The sequence below is a fragment of the Malaya genurostris genome, chromosome 1, assembly GCF_030247185.1.
Source record: "Malaya genurostris strain Urasoe2022 chromosome 1, Malgen_1.1, whole genome shotgun sequence".
Lineage (NCBI taxonomy): Eukaryota > Metazoa > Arthropoda > Insecta > Diptera > Culicidae > Malaya > Malaya genurostris.
Window position 1 is genome coordinate 88,418,010 of NC_080570.1, and position 16,406 is coordinate 88,434,415.

The 16,406-nt window shown below is 36.5% G+C and overlaps 1 protein-coding gene across 4 annotated transcripts in view; it reads left to right on the forward strand.

Annotated features, from left to right (window-relative positions):
• Positions 1 to 16,406, forward strand: part of LOC131440669 (syntaxin-binding protein 5) — a 444,075-nt gene that overhangs the window by 152,711 nt on the left and 274,958 nt on the right. For all 4 annotated transcript variants that reach the window (XM_058612147.1, XM_058612149.1, XM_058612148.1 and 1 more), the window contains one exon: positions 2,302 to 2,764. In XM_058612147.1, the coding sequence (XP_058468130.1) occupies positions 2,302 to 2,764 (463 nt within the window). The remainder of the gene's footprint in view (positions 1 to 2,301; positions 2,765 to 16,406) is intronic.

Below are 16,406 nucleotides of genomic sequence, written 5' to 3' on the forward strand. Positions count from 1 at the left end.
TGATCGATGTAATAAACAGAGTGCGGATAGGGAAACAGAAACAGCTAAGAAGAATTTGACAAACGAAGAAGGCATGATCACCGATAGTGTTGATACGAGTGACAAACAACCAAATACTTAAAGTTACTAGCCAAAAAGAAACAAGATACGTCATACCAAAAGAAAGCAAAATAACGCGAATCAGAATCTAGTTAGAATAGCTCTAAGATTGTATTTATTTTGTATTATAGGATTAAGAAGAAATTAATAATTGATTCGTTCAGACATTTAATGTACAAAAGGTTAAAAATATATGTGGTAGCCTTATGAATGTCGTCGTACATGGAAATGCAGAACATACCTTCATTCGCTAAGGGCTTAGCTTAGTTAGAACTATTACTTGAAAATGTTTTTGTGCGAAATCTTAACGAAAGTGTTGTTAACAATCAATTACAATACTTTGTATAAAGACTGTCCCAGAAAGTATGGACGCAACCAAAAACTGCTGCCATTTCGCAATGGTTCAGAATCTGTCAATGTTTATGGCTGCGTCTTGTTGTTTACACTCTTCTTCAACCACTTGTGCAGTTGTTTATTCATTTTTATTAGTTTGTTTCGAAATGCGTGGACTTTCAGCAGAACAACGTCGAAAAATTGTGTACAAATGGTGCACAAAACGCGGACTGAGAAAGATAGCAAAAATGTAAGGAGTAAGTGAAAAAGCCGTGCGAAATTCAATCAGGATGTTCGGTGAGGATAACACCTTTGAGGATAAACCGAAAAAGGGTCGAAAAAAAGGTCCTGCTAACCCTCAGTTGGATAAACATATACTGAAGGCGTTCGAGCAAAAGAAGGAGGTTTCAGTTCGGGATGTGGCCAAAAAAGTGGACACTTCGAAGTCAAATGTTCTTCGTCCCAAAGAACGTTTGAATCTTCGAACCTAAAGGAAGCAGAAATAACCAAAACGTAGTCCGAAACAAGAAGCATCGATCAGGCCGAGGGTTCGAAAGCTGTACAATACGATTCTTGCTGGAAATTTGAACTGCATAATCATGGACGACGAAACCAACGTGGAACTCGATTAAAAATCCTTGCCGGGACCACAATATTATACGGTGCGAGCAGGACAAGTGTTAAACCAGTCGGAGACATCGATTGAAGTCGAAAAATTAGTTTAGAAAGCTATGGTCTGGCAAGTAATTTGTAGCTGCGGTAAGATTTCGAAACCCTTCATCACCACTGCTTCAATGAACAGCGAAATGTACATCAAGGAATGATTGCCAAAACGACTTCTACCCACAAGGATCCTGTTGTCTTCTGGCCAGATCTTGCTTCTTGCCACTACTCGAAATCAACGGTAGAATGGTATACTACCAAAAATGTTACTTTCGTCCCAAAAGACATGAATCCACCAAGTTGCCAACAACTTCGACTAATTGAGGAATTTTGGGCATTAACGAAGGCACACCTTAGGAAACATGTCTCGGCAGCCGAAACCATTCAACAGTTTGAAAAAGATTGGAAAAAGTGTCAAAACTTGTCGCCAAGAAGTCAGTACGGAATTTAATGAGGAACGTTCGCAAGAAGGTGGGCCAGCTAGTCTACAATGGCTAAGTAGCAAATGTTGAGAATAATATTCTGTTGTTGTAGTCTAATATTATCAGTATATCGAATAAAATTTGAATACCTAACACTTGTGAATTATTTACAGCGAAATCAAAGTGCGGGACAGTCTTTATTGCAATAATGATGAAAATAAACATCAACTTATGTGACCCTACTTCATTTGTATCTATATCTGTAAAAATCTACTACTTCTGGCAGCAACTTCTGATAAAAAGAACTGATTTCCGGTTTGGAGAATGCGATCACTTTTTCATTAACTGTAACTAAGATTTGGCAAACCCGAAATCAGTGGATTTGGTCATCAACTAACCAGACCTGCCCAACTGATGAATTATATGACATCCTGAAGTACTTTGTTCGATTTTTCTGTGTCATGTATAAAACACGTTGTTGAAATTAAATTTTTTATCCTTGTCAGTCTGTAATTCCAGAGATGTATCCGGATAAAATTCGACAGGGCGCTTTGAAATTGTATGGTCTTTCATTTGAACCTTGTGAAAATTGGTTATATATATATATATATATATATATATATATATATATATATATATATATATATATATATATATATATATATATATATATATATATATATATATATATATATATATATATATATATATATATATATATATGTATATATGTATATATGTATATAGTTTATTCGTACATCTAATTACATATTATTTTTTCCAGATTTCCAGGAGCCGCATGCCGTTGCCGTTTTGCTGCAGAATGATTTAGTATTGATAGATTTGTTAACACCTGGTTATCCAACATTTGAATCGCCTTACCCCATGGATATTCATGAGTCTCAAGTTACTTGTTGTACATATTTAGCCGATTGCCCAAGTGATTTAGTTCCGGCATTTTATTCTGTAGGAAGAAACACCTCAACTCGAAGATCGGGCTATTCTGAAAGAGAATGGCCAATTAGTGGAGGTGAATGGCAACCAACTTCGTGCAGTTATTCCGAAATTGTCATGACTGGACACTTAGATGGATCTATTAAATTTTGGGATTCAAGTGCAGGAACACTACAAGTGCTTTATAAATTAAAAACATCCAAAGTATTCGAAAAATCAAGAGTGAAATCAACAGATGTCGTTGAAGAAGATCCATTATCTATTTCGGCTATCTCGTTATGTGCTGAGTCCAGGTAAGCAGCTTTGTTACAATTGTAGCATTCTAATCTTTTTCAATTATATATATATATATATATATATATATATATATATATATATATATATATATATATATATATATATATATATATATATATATATATATATATATATATATATATATATGTATCGAAAAAATTAAAATCTCGAAAATCCCGACTGAAAATTTTCAGAAGTGATTTGGAGAAAAATTTTTTTTAGATAACTCACTGCAAAAAAGTTCAGTACTGTTTTTTTGACAACGCTATTCTCACTAAAACTGATTTCGCATGGCAAAAATAACAGTTGTGAAAAGTTCACTAGCGAATATTCTGCTCGATGATAATGGAAAAAAAATTCACGCATTGAATATATCTGATATAATTCTCGGATAGAAGATTTTTGGGAAATGAATTTTTATACTGTTTTATCTCAACCCTTTGCAGAATACATGAGGAAATAATTTGCCGATGAACAAAAACTGAACCTTTCTGAAAATATTTAGTGTAGGGTGTTTTATAAGTGGATCAATGATGATGTGATGTAGTTGAAATTTATTCGGATCTAAATCATTGATAAATGCACCAGTTGCTGTGATTTATAATACTTGTGATGATAATAAAAACAATCACAAAGCATGTTATGCAACTGATTAAAAAATATTTTTCATGCCATGCCATTTAGCATGAATAACTTACGCGGATGTAACAAGAGCTGTAGGCTACCGCTATGTCAAATCAAACGCGCCATTGAAACACTGCGCCTACTGTGTATTCGAGACTTGCAGACGATGCTGCGCTCCTGTTATTTCTATGAATCAAATTCATGCTAAATAGCATTTTATTGGGTTTAATCTAAAGACTGCAGTGTAATCAGCCAGCTTTAATGAAAACACTATTTGGAATGTGGCAAAAATATGTTAGTTCATTTTAACCACCCTACGTGCATCGAAAATATTGCAGTCATTATTTTTCAGTTGCGAAGGAGGTTAAACAATGCAGTCGTGAACGGAATATCTTGGGTTTTACCTTTACTGTGATAAGCGAAGCTCTGGCGCAGTGGACGATTTCACTCTTCGTAACTCGTGGGATTTAAATGATTCAGGCATTCAAAAAAATCTTTCCATGGTTCGCTATAGGCGACTATAAACCAATACATTTGGTTTCTACTAGTTGTTGTACGATAAGTGCTTAAGACGAAGTGTTTATTACTTTTATTGGTTAGAGTAGCACAAATCGATCTTCAGCATAAACGTACAGCAACTTTGAATCTATCCAGACTTCTGTAAGAAGGCAAAGCTTCTATAGCTTTGATTCAAAACCCATATTTCCAAAAAGGAAACTTCTTCATTGAAAAGTTGTTAAGCCCAGTCTTCATTGCCTTCAACAAGAACGGTATGACTAATCCACGTGAAATGCCTCGAGCATTCATACTTGCAAATAGTGCTCTCGATGTTTCTCTCACATCGGAGCTCACAACTCGGGATATTTGTGCTGTCACAGTTGGTATGACTATTGATGGAATAGACAGGAAATATGTCTATTGTTCGACATATTTACCGCATAACCAACCTTCTCCAAGCGATGACTTCAAAAAGGTTGTATCAACTGCTGCAAAAGTGATATACGCTTATAATCGGCAGTGACATAAATATTCACCATATCATTTGGGCAGCACAGATATAAATTCGAGAGACTCTGATATGATGGAGTTTGTGAGCAATACAAACCTTCACATAGTCAATACAGGAAATCGTCCAACTTTTGCGAGATCTGGAAGAGAGGAGGTTTTGGACGTAACTCTCTGCCCTGATAGAATGGCGCATGACTTGGTAAATTGGCTCGCTTCCGATAAGCTCGAACCTTCGTTATCTGATCATAAGTACATATTTTTCTAACATTCAAATGTTGGATTTGATATCATCACATATCGTAATCCCAAATCTATGAACTGGGACCTCCGTAAAGAAAGCTTGGCGACTAGATTTTACGGCTACCGACCAACAATTGGAACCCCAATTGGTTTGGAAAATGTTGTCGGCGAGAAAAACTTATTAATAGTTGCAGCATATGACGAGGCTTATCCACTTCGGATTGTGCGAGCTACTAGAGAAACTCTTTGGTGGAATGCTGAACTTTCTAGACTAAAGAAACTAAGCAGAAGAGATTGTAACCATTGATGCAGAGATGGGTCGGGGACAAATTACAAAAATGCTCTTCGAACGCCTGAGCGAAGTGGTTGGAAAAGCCTTTGCACAAATGTCTCTAGTTTCAATCTGCTAGCTTAAATAAGTTACTTTCGAAATCTAAGGACTTCAATGTCGGTTTCTTAAGAACTTCAGATGGTGAGTACTTATCTGATGGAAGTGATGTACTTCACTATCTTTGTATCACTTATTTTCCAGGAAGTATGGAGCCATTAAACACAGCTGTTCCCGAAACTTTTTCGGGTAGTTACGATTCTTGGGTTCTTGCTCGAAGAATTGTGACGATTGAATCGTTCAAGTTTTGCTCAGTACGAAACTCCTGGAAAGGATGGAGTTTTCCCAGTATATTATTAGGGCATGAACATTCAAAAATGTTTTTAAGAAAATACTTACTTTTAGTCTTGCGACAGGATATATTCCAAGAGTTTCTCAGGAACTATTTGTCAAATTTATTCCCAAAGACGGTCGCCAAATTTATAAGGAAGAAAAAAATTGCAGGCTCATCAGTCTTAGCTCATTTTTTCTTGAAACTGTGGAACGCATTGTCGATCACTATATCAGGAATGTAGATTTGGGCGTGCATCCGCTACATGAAATGCAACATGCTTACCAGCGTGGAAAGTCCACTACAACCCTGTTGTTGAAAACAGCTTTTCACAAAAGCAATCTTGCTAGATATTGAAGGTTCCTTCGATAACATGTCTTTCAATTCAATTCTGGAAGCAGCCCGTGGTCATGGCATACCTTCAAGTATCACACAAAATTCTTAGCAATCGACTTCTTTGTTCATCGCTTCGGCAAGCAGAGATTAGAAAGCTGAGTGTCTGTGGGTGTTCTCAAGGTGGTATACTATCCCCACTTATATGGAACCTAGTCGCTGATGGTTTGTTAAGGAAACTTAATAACCTTGGATTTCCGACTTATGGTTTTGCGACGATTATCACTATAACACTCTCTTTGATTTAATGTAGCAAGCCCTGCGATCTGTTGAGCAATGGTGTTGTTAGGTTGGATCAGGGATGCAAACTGCCTCCCCTTTTTGCCTTTCTCTATAGAAAGGTATTAGAATTGCTGGAAAAACCGACTTTCGAACGGAGCCTCGGAGACCCATAGTGTTATATACCATTCGACTCAGCTCGACGAGATCGGAAAATGTCTGTGTGTGTGTGTGTGTGTGTGTGTGTATGTGTGTATGTGTGTATGTGTGTGCACTTTTCGAAGATATTTGAACGCGCTCAATTTTCTCAGAGATGGCTCAACCGATTTTAACAAACTTGGGCTCGTTTGAAAGCTACTATCGGGGCATTGATCAAGTTCGAAGATAAAATGGCTGTGACTTTTGGTTCCGGAGATATGATTGTATAAGTGACGTAACCGACAAAAAGCGTTGTATTTGAACGCGCTCAATTTTCTCAGAGATGGCTGAACCGATTTGAACAAACTTGGACTCGTTTGAAAGCTACTGGCGGGCCATTGATCAAGTTCGAAGATCAAATGGTTGTGACTTTTGGTTCCGGAGATATGATTGTATAAGTGACGTAACCGACAAAAAGCGTTGTATTTGAACGCGCTCAATTTTCTCAGAGATGGCTGATCCGATTTTAACAAACTTGGGCTCGTTTGAAAGCTACTGTCGGGCCGTTGATCAAGTTCGAAGATCAAATGGTTGTGACTTTTGGTTCCAGATATATGATGGTATAAGTGACGTAACCGACAAAACACGTTGATTTTTACCGCTCTTGTATATATAAGGGTGCCAAAATTTTGGGATCAACTCTATTTTCGTAAAGTTCTAGTGCTCAAAAGTTTAAGCACCTCGAAAAAAGCCTTCATGCAAAATTTGACCTAAATCGGACATGCTTAAGGGGTGCTGCCCGGTGGTAAAGGTTTGACAATTATCGATCTTGAAAAAGCACCATAGGGGGGAGTACATGAAATTTCCAAAATCGAAAATTTTTTTTGATGCCAAAACTCTTAAAACTGCATAAAACATCGAAATTTAGTGTCATCTCAAAAAAAAATTTTTTTGAAAAAATCAACTTTCTGGGACTTAGAAAAATTTTCATATTTTTTCTAAGTCCCAAAAAGTCGATATTTTCAAAAAATTTTTTTTTCGAGATGACACTATATTTTGACGTTTCATGCAATTCTAAGCCGTTTGGCATCAAAAATTTTTTTTCGATTTCGAAAATTTCATGTACTCCCCCCTATGGTGATTTTTCAAGATATATGAAAATCCCACTAAGTGGACTAAGAAGGCTTTTTGCCTTTCTCTATAGAAAGGTATTAGAATTGCTGGAAAAACCGACTTTCGAACGGAGCCTCGGAGACCCATAGTGTTATATACCATTCGACTCAGCTCGACGAGATCGGAAAATGTCTGTGTGTGTGTGTGTGTGTGTGTGTGTATGTGTGTATGTGTGTATGTGTGTGCACTTTTCGAAGATATTTGAACGCGCTCAATTTTCTCAGAGATGGCTCAACCGATTTTAACAAACTTGGGCTCGTTTGAAAGCTACTATCGGGGCATTGATCAAGTTCGAAGATAAAATGGCTGTGACTTTTGGTTCCGGAGATATGATTGTATAAGTGACGTAACCGACAAAAAGCGTTGTATTTGAACGCGCTCAATTTTCTCAGAGATGGCTGAACCGATTTGAACAAACTTGGACTCGTTTGAAAGCTACTGGCGGGCCATTGATCAAGTTCGAAGATCAAATGGTTGTGACTTTTGGTTCCGGAGATATGATTGTATAAGTGACGTAACCGACAAAAAGCGTTGTATTTGAACGCGCTCAATTTTCTCAGAGATGGCTGATCCGATTTTAACAAACTTGGGCTCGTTTGAAAGCTACTGTCGGGCCGTTGATCAAGTTCGAAGATCAAATGGTTGTGACTTTTGGTTCCAGATATATGATGGTATAAGTGACGTAACCGACAAAACACGTTGATTTTTACCGCTCTTGTATATATAAGGGTGCCAAAATTTTGGGATCAACTCTATTTTCGTAAAGTTCTAGTGCTCAAAAGTTTAAGCACCTCGAAAAAAGCCTTCATGCAAAATTTGACCTAAATCGGACATGCTTAAGGGGTGCTGCCCGGTGGTAAAGGTTTGACAATTATCGATCTTGAAAAAGCACCATAGGGGGGAGTACATGAAATTTCCAAAATCGAAAATTTTTTTTGATGCCAAAACTCTTAAAACTGCATAAAACATCGAAATTTAGTGTCATCTCAAAAAAAAATTTTTTTGAAAAAATCAACTTTCTGGGACTTAGAAAAATTTTCATATTTTTTCTAAGTCCCAAAAAGTCGATATTTTCAAAAAATTTTTTTTTCGAGATGACACTATATTTTGACGTTTCATGCAATTCTAAGCCGTTTGGCATCAAAAATTTTTTTTCGATTTCGAAAATTTCATGTACTCCCCCCTATGGTGATTTTTCAAGATATATGAAAATCCCACTAAGTGGACTAAGAAGGCTTTTTGCCTTTCTCTATAGAAAGGTATTAGAATTGCTGGAAAAACCGACTTTCGAACGGAGCCTCGGAGACCCATAGTGTTATATACCATTCGACTCAGCTCGACGAGATCGGAAAATGTCTGTGTGTGTGTGTGTGTGTGTGTGTGTATGTGTGTATGTGTGTATGTGTGTGCACTTTTCGAAGATATTTGAACGCGCTCAATTTTCTCAGAGATGGCTCAACCGATTTTAACAAACTTGGGCTCGTTTGAAAGCTACTATCGGGGCATTGATCAAGTTCGAAGATAAAATGGCTGTGACTTTTGGTTCCGGAGATATGATTGTATAAGTGACGTAACCGACAAAAAGCGTTGTATTTGAACGCGCTCAATTTTCTCAGAGATGGCTGAACCGATTTGAACAAACTTGGACTCGTTTGAAAGCTACTGGCGGGCCATTGATCAAGTTCGAAGATCAAATGGTTGTGACTTTTGGTTCCGGAGATATGATTGTATAAGTGACGTAACCGACAAAAAGCGTTGTATTTGAACGCGCTCAATTTTCTCAGAGATGGCTGATCCGATTTTAACAAACTTGGGCTCGTTTGAAAGCTACTGTCGGGCCGTTGATCAAGTTCGAAGATCAAATGGTTGTGACTTTTGGTTCCAGATATATGATGGTATAAGTGACGTAACCGACAAAACACGTTGATTTTTACCGCTCTTGTATATATAAGGGTGCCAAAATTTTGGGATCAACTCTATTTTCGTAAAGTTCTAGTGCTCAAAAGTTTAAGCACCTCGAAAAAAGCCTTCATGCAAAATTTGACCTAAATCGGACATGCTTAAGGGGTGCTGCCCGGTGGTAAAGGTTTGACAATTATCGATCTTGAAAAAGCACCATAGGGGGGAGTACATGAAATTTCCAAAATCGAAAATTTTTTTTGATGCCAAAACTCTTAAAACTGCATAAAACATCGAAATTTAGTGTCATCTCAAAAAAAAATTTTTTTGAAAAAATCAACTTTCTGGGACTTAGAAAAATTTTCATATTTTTTCTAAGTCCCAAAAAGTCGATATTTTCAAAAAATTTTTTTTCGAGATGACACTATATTTTGACGTTTCATGCAATTCTAAGCCGTTTGGCATCAAAAATTTTTTTTCGATTTCGAAAATTTCATGTACTCCCCCCTATGGTGATTTTTCAAGATATATGAAAATCCCACTAAGTGGACTAAGAAGGCTTTTTGCCTTTCTCTATAGAAAGGTATTAGAATTGCTGGAAAAACCGACTTTCGAACGGAGCCTCGGAGACCCATAGTGTTATATACCATTCGACTCAGCTCGACGAGATCGGAAAATGTCTGTGTGTGTGTGTGTGTGTGTGTGTGTATGTGTGTATGTGTGTATGTGTGTGCACTTTTCGAAGATATTTGAACGCGCTCAATTTTCTCAGAGATGGCTCAACCGATTTTAACAAACTTGGGCTCGTTTGAAAGCTACTATCGGGGCATTGATCAAGTTCGAAGATAAAATGGCTGTGACTTTTGGTTCCGGAGATATGATTGTATAAGTGACGTAACCGACAAAAAGCGTTGTATTTGAACGCGCTCAATTTTCTCAGAGATGGCTGAACCGATTTGAACAAACTTGGACTCGTTTGAAAGCTACTGGCGGGCCATTGATCAAGTTCGAAGATCAAATGGTTGTGACTTTTGGTTCCGGAGATATGATTGTATAAGTGACGTAACCGACAAAAAGCGTTGTATTTGAACGCGCTCAATTTTCTCAGAGATGGCTGATCCGATTTTAACAAACTTGGGCTCGTTTGAAAGCTACTGTCGGGCCGTTGATCAAGTTCGAAGATCAAATGGTTGTGACTTTTGGTTCCAGATATATGATGGTATAAGTGACGTAACCGACAAAACACGTTGATTTTTACCGCTCTTGTATATATAAGGGTGCCAAAATTTTGGGATCAACTCTATTTTCGTAAAGTTCTAGTGCTCAAAAGTTTAAGCACCTCGAAAAAAGCCTTCATGCAAAATTTGACCTAAATCGGACATGCTTAAGGGGTGCTGCCCGGTGGTAAAGGTTTGACAATTATCGATCTTGAAAAAGCACCATAGGGGGGAGTACATGAAATTTCCAAAATCGAAAATTTTTTTTGATGCCAAAACTCTTAAAACTGCATAAAACATCGAAATTTAGTGTCATCTCAAAAAAAAATTTTTTTGAAAAAATCAACTTTCTGGGACTTAGAAAAATTTTCATATTTTTTCTAAGTCCCAAAAAGTCGATATTTTCAAAAAATTTTTTTTTCGAGATGACACTATATTTTGACGTTTCATGCAATTCTAAGCCGTTTGGCATCAAAAATTTTTTTTCGATTTCGAAAATTTCATGTACTCCCCCCTATGGTGATTTTTCAAGATATATGAAAATCCCACTAAGTGGACTAAGAAGGCTTTTTTTAGATTAGCATCACTGTTCTTATACAAATAGGCAACGCAAATGTCAAGCACTAGTTTGGAAAAATGATGCTGACTGTGTGACATAAACTCTGAAGCATGCTTTTGTGACCTACTCGAATCAATCTGAATCAATTGGTGTCAAAATTAGTATCCAAAATTATTTAATAAAAGTATGAAACATATTTTCATGAGACTGTTATGAAAGAAGAGAAAGGCATTATCGCACCACTAGGTGGATTAAGAAGGGTTTTTTAGATTAGCATCACTGTTCTTATACAAATAGGCAACGCAAATGTCAAGCACTAGTTTGGAAAAATGATGCTGACTGTGTGACATAAACTCTGAAGCATGCTTTTGTGACCTACTCGAATCAATCTGAATCAATTGGTGTCAAAATTAGTATCCAAAATTATTTAATAAAAGTATGAAACATATTTTCATGAGACTGTTATGAGAGAAGAGAAAGGCATTATCGCACCACTAGGTGGATTAAGAAGGGTTTTTTAGATTAGCATCACTGTTCTTATACAAATAGGCAACGCAAATGTCAAGCACTAGTTTGGAAAAATGATGCTGACTGTGTGACATAAACTCTGAAGCATGCTTTTGTGACCTACTCGAATCAATCTGAATCAATTGGTGTCAAAATTAGTATCCAAAATTATTTAATAAAAGTATGAAACATATTTTCATGAGACTGTTATGAAAGAAGAGAAAGGCATTATCGCACCACTAGGTGGATTAAGAAGGGTTTTTATTACTGTAGTCTGTTGACCCACATTTACATTTTCTATTATTCGTACTGTACCACGCTGCTGCATCCAAAATAAAATTCTATTACAGTAGGCATGCGAAGCAGTATCGCGTTGAAAACTACCGCCGAAATCACCGCCGCTTGAGGTAGGTAGAAATTCTATCTTTCTAAATTTTACTGTCTCCTTGTTCGCGCTACTGTAGCACAAAAAATGTAGCTCGCTACGGTAGAAAAATGTACTTTGCCGCTGTAGAAAAAAGTAGATTAGTGCGATAGAAAAATATACTTTAGCGCGGTAGTTAACAGATGTATCGAAGAACAGTAAGCGCAGTACATTGCTTCTATTCTTCGCTATTTCAAAGATGATTTTCGCTTATTCAGAATGTTTATAAAGTAGTATTGCTAATATAATTTATTTAACCGCGGTTTTAAGCTTTTGATCGTTGCCATGAGGTATTAATGGTTGGGTTTGCCAGAGGGTATAAATGAATTATTTTTCTCGAACAAAAAATGTTTTGAAGTAAAATTATTAAGTTGCAGAATTATTTATGTATTTCAAATAAAGAAATTATGTAATCGCAGTGAGAATCAACTTTTGAATAGAGGCTCGTAGGGCCGAGAATCTCATACTGTTTGAATCAGTTCACTTAGTTCGCATAGTGACTGTGTGATTAGTTCAATAAATTATTCATGTTTTCTGGACTTGGTAATTGATGGACAAGTAAACTTAATTCGACTTTACTGGTTCCGGAAAGTAGTGGGCGAAAGATCTTTTTGAAATGGTTTGATCGATTCTCGCTAACTTCGTATAAAACTGAAAGACTAGTTACGAAATGACATATTTATCCGTGTAAAATAATTCAAACCGTGATATGAACAAAATAATGAAATCAATCAGTATTTCGATCGAAATGAAACTCACTCCGAATGAAAATACTCAAAACTCTGCCTGTTAGAAGGTTTTGTTTTTATTTTAGGGACAAATTAACGGATTAATGAGTGCGGTTCACAATGAAATATAATCAATAATTAAACACAGTACTAAAGAAACATAGTTAGATTCATTATACTCTATTTGTACTACCGTCGATCATATGTATTAAAAATAAGTTTTGTACTGTGTTATAACATGCAGTTTGGGCCACCTTCCTCTAATAAGAAAAAATCGGTAAAATATTGCTGACTTTCGAAAAGCTCAACAATAAAATCAGTAAAAAGTATCATTTACCGATCGGTCGGTTGAGCTGAGCTGAGACTCATTTCTTCATAATTTTATACTGAATTATTTATCACTCCATACTGGAGATTGAGGACATTTACATAAAAATTGTAAATGCATGAGATTGGTAGTTATTTTGGTCGGTTTGGATTAAAACCTGGTAAAATATCATTTTTGGTCCCACAAAATCGATTTATTTAAGTGTGCTCGAAAAAACATTAGGCTTACTGCCCAAAACATGGAAAATATTCAGATATCGAAGACATAAGCTCTTTCTGAAATCGTTATTAGCTTTCCAATTTCAGTAAATTATGTAATTATCCGAAATTTAATTTGTGCTGATAATGATCGCTAGAATCCTGAACAAAAGTTTACCATTTGTATTTTTTATCCTCATGTTTACCGGAATCAATTAAAATTCAACGCAGCTTTTATAGATTTTACGATGAATTATTCTTTTGCTTGGGATTTACTAAAAAAAAATTTCTGACGAAAAATGATTTCCACTTCGAATCACTGAAATTCTAAACGTAGCGAAATACTTAACGATTTCTTTAAACTCGACATTTGATTTTTCTAGTTGGGAAAGAGTTGTACAAGCAATTCTGATCGTTCAATACAAATACATCTTTAAAGATAGTAACATCGACAAATGGTTCGAAGAGGAAATCAAATTTCTTCTTGTCCTTATTTGATTAAATCTAGCTTCTATTGGGTTGTAAACAAAGCATAAATATGTTGTATGCATGGCTAGATTACAGGAAAAGGCTTCTGTGTTTCCGTTGAAGAGACTTAAAAAAGTTCTTTGGAGAATCCCTTAGAATGCATACGTTTGAAATAAAGATATAACTAGAAATAAAAATTCAAGGAAAAAATGAAATGAAATTGCCCGCTTCAGAAAACTTGATTTTTTTTCCTGAGTAGGGTAACGGTACCTTCATTCATTTCAGCTCCGTATCTCAATAATCTGAAATATGGTGCATTCTGAATGCATTCTTAAAGATAATAACACCAGTATTATGCACAAATTTGCCGTAATCTGATTTTCAGAGCCGAGAAAAAGATATTTCATACGATTTTATCATAATTTGTTGATTGGTAGTCGCGTAATCCTCAAAATAACGTCCTAGCTCCATAAATTAAATGATTATTAGTACAACAACCCTATGTAAGATGAATGCATTTCTATAACTATAAATTTTAATCTTTTATTAGTCTGGGATATTCTAAACATAAAATATAGTCAACACAAAAATTTTACAAGATATCATGCAAATGCAATTCTTCGTGTAAAAACAGATCTTGATACCAGATAACAAATTGCATCGTTCAAAAAGATTAAAGAATAATATCAACTAATTCCTAGTTCAATAAAATATAATCAGTTGTTCAAATAGATAAATAGTTCGTCTTTACGCAAAAATAATACTTATGCATGTGAAAGATTAATTCAATCAACCTTCCACTACACACCCTCTGAGCAAACACCGTAAAGTACAGCGGTAGAATACATCGTCCGCAGCTGTGAAGTACTTCTTCATCCGCAGTAGAATACATTTTTGTCCGCAGTAGAATACTTTATTTCGTTGGCGGTAGGAAGCTACGGTACATTTTTGAAATCTACGGGAGTTTCAAACAGCAGTACAAGGCCGTACCATCAAGAAACGGTAGAATGAAGTAGAGCAAAATTTGTTTCTACCTGTACCGTTCTGATCGTCGCTGGTACTCTCTCTGCGGTAAATGTACCATCAAGCAGTTGTAGCAGGCTGTAGAATTTTGAATGTGTAGAATGAACAAGGATAAATGTATTCTACCGCTACCGTTTGCATCCCTGTGGATTATCTGTAACTCCGGGCAAAACATCAATGGTGCTTTTCACTCATTGTATGATAATCACATGAGCTCGTTCGTAACAGTTCTTCAACTCAGGGGTTACTGTGGGTGATCAAGTTAAGTACGTCGGGGTTATTCTTGATTCAAAACTAAATTGGTTCGCTTACATTAACTTCAATATTAAAAGAGCTTGCATGGCTTTTGGCCAACACAGACGAGCTTTTGGAAAATCATGGGGACTCAAACACAGATACATTCATTAGATCTCCACAACTATCATTAGACAAACGACAACTCCTACTGCTGCTATAGAGGCGATACTGTGCATTAAACCACGACATGCGTTCCTAAAACAATAACCATTATCTGGTGTATATCGTCTTAAGGTTACAGGGCTTTGGAACAGTAACCCTATATAATATGCTACTAGCCACACTCACTTGTGGTGGTTCTAGTGACCTAACTCTCAAATACAGTTTTCCTTTCAAAACATTCTGTGAGCTATTCTCTTCGCGAGGAATGGTTGTCTAGTTATTTGGAACCATACCTTGATGAACGCATAGTTTATTACTATTGTCTGTTGAATGGTCGTGCTGGTGCTGGTGTTAACTGTCGTGAAATAAGACTAGAGGAGTCTCATTCACTTGGTAGATACTGTCCTGTCTTCCAAGCAGAAATCTACGTGATTTTGTGTGGAATACAATCGGCACTTCAGCAGAGAATCTGTGGTCAACAAATTTATTTTTGTTCCGAAAGTTAGGCAGCTTTAAATGCACTTAATTCGAATGATTCAAGGTCGAATCTAGTGATCGCATATCGAACTCAAATTGAATACCTCAGCATTTCAAATGCTGTTTACTTCTTATGGTTACCCGGCCATTCTTGTATTACTGGAAATGGATGAGCATATGAGTTTGCTAGAGTTGGTGCAGCGAATGATCTCGTTGGTCCTGAAGCAGCTTTACCACTTTCAACTAGTTGGATAAAGCACAAGATTCGTTCTTGGCCTTCATGCAAACATGTCAGCAACTGGCGCAGCTTTCAAACGTGCGCTAAGACAAAAAGATTTTTGCCAGATTTGAATCTGACATTGTCGAAGTGTTGATTGCTTTTTTCCAAGCATCATTGCAGTATTCTGGTCAGAGCTCTGACTGGACATTGCAAACTCAATTATCACATGGCTGCTAATCAGCGTGATTCTCCATAATGGTTGAATCTGTGTATGTGGAGCTAAAATGGAAGAATATTTTATCGTTTATCGCCAAATGTGGTATAACCGTTCGCGCTTTGAGCCATGAAAATATTCAGGTAAACTCGGTGACTAATGTGCAACTCTCGCAATGGGAAAGTCTTCGGTCGTTTGCTTGTCCGACTATTGTTTGAGAATCTCCGGAAATGACCCGAAGGCTATTGGGAAAGTTAACGACAATCCTTGCCTTCGCCAAGTGTTTGTTTTCGCCAAACCCCTTCAGCTTAATACTCCGCTCATCTGGTAAACACGTATAGAGCATTCGAATAAAACAACGCAAATCGTGTGAGGAGATTGAAAGAGGCTTTATTTAGGTAACGAATGAAACGGAAAGGAATTATTAACACTGAATAATCATAACTTCGAAAACTCTTATTATCTCATTGCGTTCATTCGTATTTTACAGTTTAGCTTTATGCGGTGGAAAAAAATATCATGGC